This window comes from Scomber scombrus, chromosome 21 (assembly GCF_963691925.1).
Source record: "Scomber scombrus chromosome 21, fScoSco1.1, whole genome shotgun sequence".
NCBI lineage: Eukaryota > Metazoa > Chordata > Actinopteri > Scombriformes > Scombridae > Scomber > Scomber scombrus.
The window spans coordinates 8,981,884-8,995,196 of NC_084990.1; the positions used below are offsets into that span (position 1 = coordinate 8,981,884).

The window sequence follows — 13,313 nt, forward strand, 5'->3', positions numbered from 1 at the left end:
CCTCTTTAATAAATTAGGCGTTCACTTCAGCACAACTCGAGTTTTCTGATCACCAAACAACAATCTGCATGAGAGATAGAGACATGTTTATTTAATGAACTGATCATCACTTGTCATTCATGACGGCACAACATACGATTCCATATTATGACAAAAACATATTTAAAGGTTAAACATATTTCATCATCAGTAATAGCTTACTGAACTATAAACAGGCCGATTGTAATAAAGCTGAACGTCAGTAGGGTGGAGCCACAGGAGCACAGGGTACACATGAGCTTTCAGGTTTAAACTAGTCCCTTATCTACACACCTGTCTATCTACAAAAGATAGTGAAGGGAAAAGTGCCATTAAGTTTCACCAACAGCTCTCTGCCCACGTATAATCAAATTAATGGTTTATTAAACTTAAGAGAAAAAACAATCTAGATTTAAATGGTAATGTGTGGAATCTGGATAAATGGCACCAGATGAAAAGTTAAGGGTTCACCAAGGTTATTACAGTTCATCCTGTTGAGTGAATGCATGTCTACACTAAATTACATGGCAATTCCATCCAGTAGTTGTTTAAATCAAAATCAAATGTCAACCTCATGGTGGCACTAAAGATAAAGTCTGGGACAGTGATTACAGTATATTGTCTGACAACCATGGTTGAGGCATTTTAGTCTGGATCAAACTGACCAACCAGCAGATGGACATTGCCAGCCCTACAGCCATACTGCGAGCCTTTATTTCCTGCCTTGAATCCTAAACTATCACTGTGTTCTGTACTGATTCATACCTGATGAGGCTGACAGTGAGCAGTGCACCACAAGTGGGTCCAACCCAGTAGATCCAGTGAAGGTTCCAGTGGTTTGCTGCCACTGCAGGTCCAAAGGCTCGAGCAGGGTTCATACAGGCTCCAGACACCACCCCTCTGAAACAACAGCCAGCACATATCAGCACTGTTACAGTACACTGCTAGTGATTAGAGCGATGCAGCAACAGTACAACCACCTGTATGATTTCATTATTATTATAATTATTAGCACAAAGGTAAAAGAAATGTTGTCCCCATTCTGATGCAAGTTTTTTTTAGAGACATGTTGAAATAGTTTTTTACAGTGTTTTCTTTAAAAATGTATAGATTTAAAATGTCCCGAGACAGAAATGAGACAATAAACAAACAGTCAATCAACCATATCAATTTAAAGACTATAACTTACAATTAGCCATCTGATAACAGATAATAAACACATGTAGAGGAGCGTTGTGGTTGGGGCTGTAGACTATGGCCATGTACTCTTTTTTTATGAGACTTTAAAGCAATTAGCAATCTGTGTTGAGTTTCATACAGTCATAGATATTAAAAACCTATTATGTTTAAGCTTATTAGATATGCATTATTTTAGACTAGGCCAACAAAATGAACACATAAAGCATTTATATTTTTCCACCACACAAAAACAATGTAATTTGATGCTAATTAAAATGAAAATGGAGGGGATTCTGAGACAGTTTAAGTTAGAATCTACTTAGTTAAGTTGATGTGTAGTCATTTATTTCTAGCTGGTAAATTTAAAATTAGACTTACAGGAAAAAAATCTAATGTAATTTCTTAGAGCATGCCTTTTTTCTCTCATGACTTCAATATTTCTAATATCTACGTTAATGCCCTGGTTGTGGTCTCAAAGACTGATGACGTTGGAGATGAAGAGAAAGTGAAGTAAGTACCAGTCACTTTCTGGACCTCAGGACCTACAGTTTCTAGCTTTGCCTGTGGTTCTTACCCAGCAAATATGTTGGCTGTCACAGTGAGGCCAATGCATAAAGGAGCCCACTCCGAGCGTGTTCGACTGTTGACGGCCCCCATGCACACCACCATGGTAAGGAGCAGGGTCATCATCACCTCTGCCAGGGTGGCTTTTCCCAGATCGCCAGTGACTGCCGCAGCGTTAAAGGCTCCTCCAAGGGTAGCAGTATACAGTGTAGAAGGGTACATAGTCTAAAAGTAGAACAAATAGAGTAGTAATCATAATTTATTTTTTTCTGTAATTCATTTTTTTTATGCCCAACAAAAGATGCCAGGAAATCAAGAACAAGTGTTAACAGGATTAAAGATAACTTAACATACCAGTCATTTAATGTCAAACTTGATCTGACTTGATCACAGTTATGGCATAATAAATCAGCATTTTGTCTAAGTCACAATTACAGGAAGCCACATTTTTTGATTTACGAAGTAAAAATTTAGGAGATAATCAGTTTAATCTAACATATCAAAATTATGAGACAATAAGTAAAACTTCCTATTCTCCTTAATATATTATATTTTTATATACGTTTTTCGACATACAATTTTATTTTTATCATGACCTACTTTTCATCTACTTTTTTATTTTCCTGGCAGAAATGAGCTTCCATACATTTTCTTACCTTGGCCAAACCTGCACCAGTCATCCCTCCAAACATCTGGGCCAGGACATAAGGCACCAGCAGAGGCAGCTCCATCCCTCCACACAGGTAGATGCTCAGAGACACCACAGGGTTGAAGTGCCCCCCACTGAAATGAACATGATAAACTTTACTCTGGGTCTCATATGATGGTAATAAAAACTAATTGTATGGGATAAATACAATTTATAAATTAGTATTTGTATTAGTATTTATTTTGTTGTATCATATTGATACAAGTGACAATCAGCCTTTGAAAGTTTGTCAATGTAGCCTACTCTGCTGTTGGCAAGTTCACCTGATGCTGTCAAAAATTGCAGTAAACACATTCACATATTATAACAAAATGGCTTTAAATGAGAAAAATATTTATACATCAATATTTTAAAGTCAATCAAATCTAACCCATCTTTTGTATTTCACGTTATTTTGTGAGGAAAGAGCAAGAAACCAATACAATATAAACAATATAACATACATAAACATACAATATAAAGAACTTAAAGCACCCAACAAAATATGATGTCATTGGTCCTTACCTAATTGGCCCGAACACCATAATCAGCACACCCAGTGCCAGTCCATGTGCCACAGCAGGCTGGATGGCACCAGCTCCTACATTTCCAATGACAGACGCACACCCCACAAATACAAACAGGGTCGTCCCAAGCAGCTCAACCAGGCAGGGCTGAACATACTGGTCAAAGATGGTGCAGGCGTTTTTGTTTGTAGCACTCTTGCCTCTCCCTGCTGGTAGCCCTTCCATCTCTGCATCAGCTATCATGAGGACCTCAGTCTTGGTTTCTGATCCTGACATACTGACTTGGCAGGAAACTCTCTCTGCCTTACTTCAGTATCACTTGCTCCACTGGTTGACCACAGACTGCACTACATGGCAGGAGAATGTACACTTATATATATTGAGACTTTCTTCAGCTGATGCATAAAGGACATACGCACATCCCTATTTTTTTCTGATGGCACACCTTCCTGCAATTGTTTATACTCCCAAGACATTTGACACTCATTCACAAGGACTGTGTTAGGTGTAAAAGAACACACCCACAAGTAAAGGTGAGTTATTACTCGAGCAAACCACCAGTGCTAGTTTTGTTTAGTTGATACCACATTTTTATGTTTTCTGTCTTTAAAATATTTTAATACATCTGAAGAGTATATAAACCTTGCTTTTTCAATATTTACACATCCAGCAAATACAGAAGAACATAAGCATTCTTTTGGAGTTTTAATTGTGTCTGGCCACCTGTCAAATGTAACAACCCAGTGTCATGAAATAGTCACAACATTTCTTCTATAGATTAAGGTACATTGGCATGAATTTTCCATTTTTTCATGACACTCAGCATGCCTTTCAAACTAATGCATTTAAATTAGAAATACCTTTTGTGCCAGCACATTTTTTAGGTGTGGGTTACTACTTCCTTAAAATTAGCCAACCTTATTCGTCATGGCAGTAAACACCAAGACAAGCATAGATATGTTTTTTTAACAAATTGTCCTGACTCACGGTTGGACTGTGAATTGAACAGTGGTTCCCCTGTGTCTGGGTTGGTATCTATCTATCCACCCAGTCTGTCACCTCCAAATATGTCAATTGTCACCTTATTATAGACGTTGTTTGATCTGCGCCACTTCACACAGGCTTGAAAGTCGTGCTGAGAAACTTCATATCCATGCACATGTATATTTCATGTTTCTTTCACTAATTGTTGTGATACTGGGCTAAATGTCAATTCACCCTCCTTTTAACTAGTTCTTGGTCTCGGGTGTACCCTGATGAAAATAGTAGCTGAACATAAAATCATAAATAAGCTTAGATCCCTATATAAAATGTTCATTGTAATAAAACTTTATTTCTCTATGAATGCAAGGCCTTATTGGACAATGCACCATCTACTACATGTCATATAACTAAATACACAAACATTCACTGATATCTGATTCGCTGATATCTTTCCTCAGCTCATCACTGCAGATAATCCAACTGATATTTTGATATGAAGTCCATAACAAAGTACATAAAAAAAACATAACACAATTTTACACAAAACAACATTTTTATGCAACAGCACTTGAGTAACATTCATCAAATATAATCTGTTACAAATTAATTTGCCATGTCATCTTTGCTGTTGGAAAACTAGGGGCAAGAATAAACATTTCCACAGGCAACCAGTAGTTGTATGTAATGTATGTTGCAATTTAATAAGAAAAAGAAAAAATCTGCATGCATGAATATTTTTATAAGAAAATGTTTCTGGGTTTTTTGGGGAGGTACTGTTGATCAATAAATACAATTAAAATGGCACATAAAAACCAGGCAATGACAATCATATGACATCTAAAATTCTTAAAACGTGATACATTCTTCAATCATCCAACACTGATGAGTAGGTTTTGAAATAATAATTGTGGAGAAGTTTGTCTGTAAGCAATTTTCAAAAAACAAAATCAAACTTGATCCATTTTGAGGTTTTTAATTCAGTGCCAGTGTAAGGACGAACCTCTCACAGTTCTTAACCTAATCATCTCTTATCTTCAACCTGCACTGTGACCATACAAGGGTTACAAAGGATGCTCATGAAAATACTTTCTGCTGATGCCAAGATTTTCACACCGGAATAACTCCCCAACGAGGGTTAAATGAAGAATATGGACTTCCTCTTTTCCACATCTCCTTTTACGCATGTTGTCCTGCTGTTGATTTTGGCGAACATACATGTCGAACTTGTCCCGACAGCGGAGCAGTTTTCACCCTCAAAATGCCAACTGTGACAGCCCTGAGGAAACAGAACATTGACCTGTTATTGTAAGTGACTGCACTGCACACTTCAAACAGGGTGGATGTGTGGAAATATGAACAATTTAACACGAAATATGAGTAACACATAGTAAAAAAACTAACAGACAGCATGGCGCCATAGTGGCCAGACATGATCCTGGTGACAAGTGTAATTTCCTACAACAGGTTACAGGTTCATTAAAGGTATAATCCTTGTGATTTTTATGAAATCAAACCATGTTTTTGTAACTACTTTCGGTCATTCATGGTTTTTTCAGCAATTATCATTCAATATATTTACATTCTGTCATTATGCCTCTATATAGTAGTTTTCATTTTAAATGGTGGGATATGCCATTCCCTTCAGGATTTCAAACTGCAAATGTTTGCTGTAGTATTAAACCATGGGTGCTGCCAAATCAACCACAGTAGAAATTTTAAGGAATACAAGTTTAATACAATCAAATGAAATGCAACTAAATTATAATTGTTCATTACCCAGATTGAGTTTGTCCTTGGTAGCCCAGCAGATACTGTAGTGTTGAAGAAGTTGTTGCAACAACTCCTTCTCATCAAGAAACTCCAGTCGCTCAATTCTGCAAAACATTAAAAAACAATCAACAAAAAATTATGTGAGAACTTTTGTGTCAAAGAAGTCCAAAAGATTAAATGTTTAAAAATGAAATGTTAATTTTTTTCCACAAATAGGTTCGATTACCTCCTAAAAAATGTGTCTGGCCTCTCATTGTGTGCGCTGGAGGTTTCAAGTGAAGGTTAAAGTGAAGTGACAAGAATTCAAACTTTTTTCAGTGTTTATAACTACATATATATATGTATTTAGATGTCTTTATTAAAGTCCAGTGACCATTGCTCATCTTTGCAGTCTTTTTTGTGTCTGACATACTGAGATCTGTTTTTGTAATTGCCATATTACCTGATTTAAAGTGCTTAGGACAAAAGTGCTCATACCGCCAACTAACTTCCTACAATTTGAACTTAATTTCACTGAAGATGAAGGAAGATGAAATACACTTTGTTTTGAATCTGTTCAAATTGAACAACTCAGCTTTGGCTCATGCTGGGTGGTGTTAGGCCTGCATTACCTTGCCACATCATCCTGGGGAAGCATACTATAGACGGTCATCATGTCAAGGGCATCAGCGTGCTCCCAGCCAGTCTTCAGGAAGCGATCCCTCTGCAAGCACCGAAAACACTAAACTATTGACTGTCTGGATATTCTACAGCAAGCGACACAAGTTCAAGACTGAGTGTGGAGAGCATTCTTTGAGAAAGAGACCTGTGTTGGTTGATAAAGGTTAAAGGAGTGCTGGAAGTTACCTGAGAATCCAGAGACTGGCAGGCTTCTACTCCTGCCAATGTGCACTGACGACGCTGCAGGTTCTCGACCATCACCTGGCCAAAGCGGTCGCTCATGTTCACCTGGACACACAGATCATGTAGTCTAGATGAAGCTTTATGTTTTTCTTTTAAAGAAAGGGTACATTACTGCATCTCAGTTCAAACACACACATACCAAATCTGTGTGTTAAAATGTCTTTCATTTCCTGTTGAATGTCTCTAAATCACCACTAAAGTTATTTAAATAAATGGTGATTTACTGAGTGATCGAGTGGAGAATTTAATATTAAGTGTGTTAAATATGACATATAGGATGAAGCATAATTCATATTCAAAATCCAAAAAATTCCAGCAGAAAAATCAACTTCTTACATCTAATTCTTTTTTTTCTTTTTTACATCTTTAATCCACCACAGCCAAACAAAGCTAAGCAGCACTGACAGACATGAAAAAGCTAATTTAAAAGTTAATGTACTAACTTTTACTCCAAAAAAAAAAGAAAAGAAAAATCAAGATGCTTCATGAAAATTGTGACATAATTGTGATAATAAAAGCCAATCCCCCTCCAAGGGATTAATAAAGTACTTCTTATCTTATCTTAACGACTGTGTCATTTGTTTATATTACCTGTTCGTAGTTGATGAACATGGCGGTGTGAAAGGTCTCCGCCGCCCAGTGAACGAGATTGGAGGACTGGCTGGGCGTCATGTAAACCATCACACACTCTGACAGGAGCAGTGTGGGTAATCTGGAGGTGAGAGCAGCACACAAATATAATGACATAATTAGAAAGCATTCAGAGAAGAATCCTCTTACTTAATATAAACAGGTTTTAGTTTTCATATCTATTTTGACAGATTTCATTCAGTTAAGCACAGAAACTTGTGTGAAAATGTTTCATAATGTTGAGAAATGATTGGATAAAGCTGGATTTGGGCACCAAGAACAACCTGCCTTCAAACTGACGAGAAAAGAAAGAGTCTATCTTTTATACTCCATGATCCACTCTATGAAACATTATGATCTTAAAACTACTTACACTATGACTTCCATTTTATTCAAAGGCCTCAGTGCAGATCACAGGGAAGTAGTGACCCTTGCTATTACATAATCATGACTTTTTAACAAACCCTCATTCACATCCTGAAAAAGAGTGTCTCGTTTTTCAGTCAAACTTCCTTAAACAAATACAGATTTCTTTTTAATGGGAGGTAAGAGCTGAGGTTAAGCAGTTCTCCTTGCCATAGAAAACATCCTATCATGCAAAGAAGGAAATCATCCTACAATAAAATGGTCCACTGATACCTATAAAGTGATACTCTGCCCAAACACCACTGAGGACTTAAATGTAGCTGTAAAAAGTTTGTGGTATTCCCCTTCACAAATAACTATGTCTGGGTTCAGTTCAAATTCACGTCATGGAGTAAGTCATAAAAATGACACAAAAATGTCTCAAAACCGCTCCGGTTGATCATCTGCATTACAGCCACACCGACACTAGAGTGATTCTGTTATCTATAGTTACTCCCAGCAAGAAAACACAGAGATAAGCTTGAATTCCTCGATTTCTAGAGAACAAAATGAAAACTGACATGCAGCAGTAGCATGGACTTATTCCAAAAAACACTAATATTGACCTCAAGTTAACTTACTCTTTCTTTCAAATCTAAATGACTGTGTTTAACATGACAGATAAGAAATGTAAAGTAGAGACACAATTGCGTTTTTACATACTCTGGGTTGAGCTGGAACTTCTTCAGCTTCTCATTCAAATTAGAGACATCTCTGAGGTCTGCTCCGATGATACAGTACCGGTCTGAGTCCAGGCTGTGGGCATCTGAGCGAACAAAAAGAAAAACACACATTAACATGCACACATTTAGACAGATTTTGTGGTGTGAAATAAAGAATATATGTTAATAAACTGATGGCAGGCGTATAACTTTTGTTTTATTACCTAATAGTAAGGAGTCTGTTGAGTGGGTTTCGATGAGAGGTTTGGACAGAGGTGGTTTTGTCCTGGTCAAAGAAAAATAATTATAATACAAATCCACTAACGATGAACACACACAAATACAACTATTCATGTTATCCAGAGCATCACATATACATTATTACATATACATATTAATATAGAAACAATTAGCTGATTAATGGATTAGTATAAACTAATTAGAGAGTAGCTACATTTTACTGTATTTGTTAGCTTAGTTTCTGTACAAGCATTTGTAATTGTATTGTACTGACTGTCATTTACTAGATATTTAAAGCTTAAATACTCTATTTTAGCTTCATTTAATTTCAGATTTAACACTTGTGTTTAAACATCTTTTTATTTTTCCATGTATTGCTTTTATATTCTGTCCTGATGCATTTTATGTTTTATGTAAAGCACTTTTGAATTGCCTTGTTGCTGAAATGTGTTATACAAATAAATGTGCTTTGCCTCACCTAAATATTAGAATACCGTAAGTCATAATTTGCATATAATAAATATCAGCTGTTATCCAGGAAACATAAGTGGATAACACAGAGTTTAAATACACTTACAATGTTCCTCAATGTTGTTTTTTCTTTGTAAGACATTTGTAAATACTGAGATGTCCTTTCCTTTACTGAAGTGCTTTGTCTCCCTCTGCTGACCTCTAAGCCACATTACATCATACAGCCAGAAAAGGATGAAAACATGATTCACTTACTAATCATAACCGGTTAAACTAACGTGGGCGTGAATTAAGATTGTGAAGATGTTGCAGAATTGATCAGATCCTCTAACCTGTAGGAGGTACTTGTGGTAGATAAAAATAAGATAGTAAGTAAAAAATAGCCTGGTTGTCTTACTTTATATTGTGTATTTTCCTGGCCACAACAGTTGGAAAGTCAACTTCAAAAAACTTCCGTGGCATGATGTTTTCATCCTATAACACACACACACACACACACACACACACACACACACACACACACACACACACACACACACACACACACACACAATAAATAGTAAAGTGTGTTTGATGCAGCCAAGTTAAATGAAAGAAGACAATGTGCCGTAGTAGAGCAACCGAGATTTACATTTTAACCAGAGTGCTGGCACTGAGTCACAATGTCGCAAACCTTTAATCTCCAGAACGTAGTGTCCAGTCCAGCACCCAGGTTGATTACTTGACAGTCACATTCTGTTTTTCTGATGAACGCGTCAAGGAGATGGTTCATTCCTTGGACACGGGCATAGTAACCTGAAAAATAAGTGGACAAAACACACATGTGTGAAGTCATATAAATAGTTATTGCTCAGATCATTTATGTAATGTGGTTTACAACTAGCAATGTTTAAAATATATATATGTTTGTTTTTTTTTTTAAAGTACAGCAATACATATATGCAGGCCATCAGCGCATAAGTGACTTGTATTGCAGCTTATAACACATATTATTTCTCTGATCAACGATTGTTGAATAAAGTAAAAATGTCAGATTATGTTAAAGAATCACTCACCTCTGTTGATTTCAGGTGCCTTCCTTTCACCTACTGATCTCACAAAGTATTGGATATAAGGGTCCTTCCAGTAGTTTTTACTGCTAGCAAACCTAGAAAACAAATGATAAATTTGATGAGTACATGTGTAACTAAAGCTGTAGTAAATATGTTTGATATTAACACTGAATTAAATGTGCTTTTTAAATGTAAAAGGGTTGCTTGTACTGCTGATCCTACTTAGAATCAGCTCTGTGCCTCTTTCAGCTCAGTGTTGTGAAACCTTAGGCAGCCTTTCCCAGCAAATAAAACTTTCTGTATGTGCGCTACCTGACCACTGTTAAATTGCAGAGAGGAAAACATAAATATGTGATAAAGAACTCAATCAGAGAGTCAGACCAGAAGGAAGACTACAGTGGGATGTCCATGTTACCCTGTGTGTGCTAGATTTGTTAACCAGTAACTGCTGGTTGCAGTCATTACGAATTAATAATGCATTGGTTGTCTCACACACACACACAACGTAATATTTGACATAAAACATCTCCTTAGCTTCAACTTAAAGTCCCCCTCCACTCAAAAACATGTTTTCCTTTCCTACAGATGGATGTTTGAGCTTCACAGTGCAGAATGATGTACGTGCAGAGATGGACACTAGAGGCTGTTTTCACTTACATCTGCTAAAAGTAGAAAGTGTCACTGTACTTAATGAAAATCTGATTTTAAGGGGCGGGTCTGTGGCCAGGATTTGTGACATCCCAACTAGTTTTGAGTCCACTTTACAGATGTGGACATTTCTAAATATGCAACCCTTGAAGCCTCCAGTGCAAAAAAACACACACACACACACACACACACTGAGAATGGATTTAACAATTAAGAAAGAGACATCTTGTGTCCAGCAATTAAACACAATATTTGCATATTCATAGATTCTTGGATTTCTAAAGAGGAAGAAGGATGAGGTGTCCTTTTAAGGATTTTAACAAGCTAATTTAAGTGACCTGAACATGATGCATCTAAAGCAAACTGATTTTAACGTTACCTTTTACATGTGGTTGCATCGTCACACGTCGCCCTCACTGCTTCATCGGCAGTATCCGAGTCTGTGAAGGGCTGCCGAGCTGCCATGAATGATCCTAATCCTGGTCCTGACGTTATGAAGTTGACATTAAAACTGTGAGCGTTGCATAATCTCGCCCACCTGCTTTCTGCTTTACACACTGGCTAGCTACCAAAAGCTAACCGGCTAGCTCAATTTGACAGGTGGGCTTATTAACTAAAACGGGGAAGAGGGGAAATAAAACTGCGAGCATAGTCGAGTTGCTCAAGTACTTCCGTAAAGAGAGCAAACCAGCAGCTGAATTAAAGTATGGAGTATCAAACGAGAAAACGATATTTAGCTGATAAATAACAACTAGCTCAGACCTAGCTAGGTTTAACCGGTCGTCAGGGATAAATACATCCGGTTCAATTCAAGCTTTTCATATTAAAAATATTACTCTGTGAATTTGCTAAAGAAGTGAATTTCTTCTCCACAAAAGTCACATTAAATACACAGATATACACAGATCAGCAATGCTTTATGTTTTCTGTTCATGCCAGAAGTTATATATATATATCTATAGTAGGTATATATGTTTGGGTTAGAGATGCAGTACTAGTCTTGCATTGGTTGACCTTTAACTTGAAATGGACACTAAACCTGACAAGGTACAACAGAAAGTGTGTAAAATATATTTTTCTAAATGGAGTTTATGTTTTAAATTTTTCATTTTGTGTTCAGTATTTACCACCTGACATCCTGGTACTAGGTATCAAAACAAATGTAGTATTGGGGAAATGAAGCTAATAATGCAGCTAAAAATATAAATGAACTGAATCAATGAAAGGAGCAGCTAAAGTAGAGGCATCAGAAGCATTTGTTCATGGTCAGCTGCTCTCATTCGATTATTCTGCAGAAGAGAGTCTAAACAATGAGGATGATGAGCCTTGGATCACGATCAGATTTTGGGGAGTTTTTTTTTTTTTGGGGGGGTGGGGGGGTGGGGGGGGGGGGGGTGCAGAACAGTGACAGAATAATCATCAAGCCCCATGTGAAACATGCAATCCAAAGACACTCTGACACATTTCTTTGTAAATTGTGTGTAAAAACCCCACCACCACACAGCCAGCCTCATTAAGGACGCCTCATGTCACTCAGATAATCAACAATTCCCTTGTGGTATTTCTGGAGCATGTCTGAATTCCTCAGGGGGACCCGATGCAGCATTTAGAAAGTCACATGAAAAAGAGAAAGATTTGTCCTACTTGCGGAATAAACTTCAGCAGCTTTATTATAAATTTTAAAAAAGAACACACACACACATTTGAGCATTCACATGTAGGAGAAACCATACAGCTGCAAAGCCTGAAGGCTGAAGGCTGAGGCAGAACATTGTATCAGACTTCAGCTCCACACACCTGCAAGCCAATCATCCTGTAGAGGAATCTGACAAATGCAGTGCATGTTTCGCTGAATTTCCCCCCATAGAGCCACCTGCTTCAGGCACATCATGGTTGTTCACAAGGACAATATGCACAGCTGCTGGGATTGCAGAAAAGTATTCAGTGGTTTTAACTCACACATGAAAGCTCACACAGGGGAGAACATGTGCAAAACTTAAATGTGCTGAAAATATGGACATTCACAAGACAGTCCAAATGAAAGATGCCTCATGTGTCTCTCTCTGCAAAAGGGCGTCCAGCAATATCAAAACACTGGTCAGAAAGCATTTATTTGTCTTAGACGAAGCGGCCAACCAATTGAAATGGGTCTATAGATTCGATCCTCTGACAGAAGCATAATGCATCTGGCTACTGACAGAAGCCTGTCTGAGTCATTTTCAGTTTTTAGTGGTGTCAGTTCGCTTGAATTGAAGGGCTTTAAAAGGATGTGGGCTCAATTCCCAGAACTGGTGTTATGCTAATACTTGTTTCCCGTAAAATGTGCATTTTCCTAAGTATTTGGCTTTGTTCATCACATTTAACACACATTTCTAAGGATTACAAAGATTGAAAGTAGTCCCCTAAAGATCCAAACAGATTTTTGGTCTCAAATAAAGCAAAGTGATCGACCAGTAGTGACCGGTGGTGAGTCTCTGTCTGTTGGGAAAAGGGAGGTTCTATTTGCTTATGGCTTCAAAGACTGAGGCACCAATTTATGGATTGTGTGCACATGGCTAAATACTTTCTTTTT

At 37.4% G+C, this 13,313-nt stretch overlaps 2 protein-coding genes across 2 annotated transcripts; both read right to left on the reverse strand.

Moving 5' to 3' along the window:
• Nucleotides 1-21: 21 nt before the first annotated feature.
• On the reverse strand, nucleotides 22-3,252 carry LOC134003511 (aquaporin-8-like). The gene is made up of 5 exons (XM_062442735.1): nucleotides 2,975-3,252; nucleotides 2,418-2,544; nucleotides 1,772-1,986; nucleotides 784-918; nucleotides 22-64 (listed from the first exon to the last, which is right to left on the reverse strand). Exons 1-5 carry the CDS (start codon nucleotides 3,250-3,252, stop codon nucleotides 22-24), a joined length of 798 nt encoding a protein of 265 aa, XP_062298719.1.
• A 1,316-nt stretch (nucleotides 3,253-4,568) lies between these two features.
• Nucleotides 4,569-11,501, reverse strand: lcmt1 (leucine carboxyl methyltransferase 1). Its single transcript, XM_062442498.1, has 11 exons — nucleotides 11,121-11,501; nucleotides 10,097-10,188; nucleotides 9,715-9,836; nucleotides 9,439-9,515; nucleotides 8,555-8,616; nucleotides 8,332-8,434; nucleotides 7,225-7,345; nucleotides 6,577-6,678; nucleotides 6,342-6,433; nucleotides 5,737-5,834; nucleotides 4,569-5,236 (listed from the first exon to the last, which is right to left on the reverse strand). The coding sequence occupies exons 1-11, from the start codon at nucleotides 11,204-11,206 to the stop codon at nucleotides 5,214-5,216; spliced, it is 978 nt and encodes a 325-aa protein (XP_062298482.1). The 5' UTR covers nucleotides 11,207-11,501; the 3' UTR covers nucleotides 4,569-5,213.
• Nucleotides 11,502-13,313: the final 1,812 nt, after the last annotated feature.

What these genes read in the sequence shown, in the direction of transcription:
- LOC134003511 (XM_062442735.1), bottom strand. Translation starts at nt 3,252, where the DNA reads ATGTCAGGATCAGAAACCAAGACTGAGGTCCTCATGATAGCTGATGCA. An exon ending in CTGGTGCAGGTTTGGCCAAG is followed by an intron (nt 1,987 to 2,417) that starts GTAAGAAAATGT and finishes TTCTACTTTTAG; the next exon opens with ACTATGTACCCTTCTACACT. An exon ending in CTCACTGTCAGCCTCATCAG is followed by an intron (nt 65 to 783) that starts GTATGAATCAGT and finishes TCTCTCATGCAG; the next exon opens with ATTGTTGTTTGGTGATCAGA.
- lcmt1 (XM_062442498.1), bottom strand. Translation starts at nt 11,206, where the DNA reads ATGGCAGCTCGGCAGCCCTTCACAGACTCGGATACTGCCGATGAAGCA. An exon ending in GATGCAACCACATGTAAAAG is followed by an intron (nt 10,189 to 11,120) that starts GTAACGTTAAAA and finishes TTTGTTTTCTAG; the next exon opens with GTTTGCTAGCAGTAAAAACT. An exon ending in CCCCAGGATGATGTGGCAAG is followed by an intron (nt 5,835 to 6,341) that starts GTAATGCAGGCC and finishes AATGTTTTGCAG; the next exon opens with AATTGAGCGACTGGAGTTTC.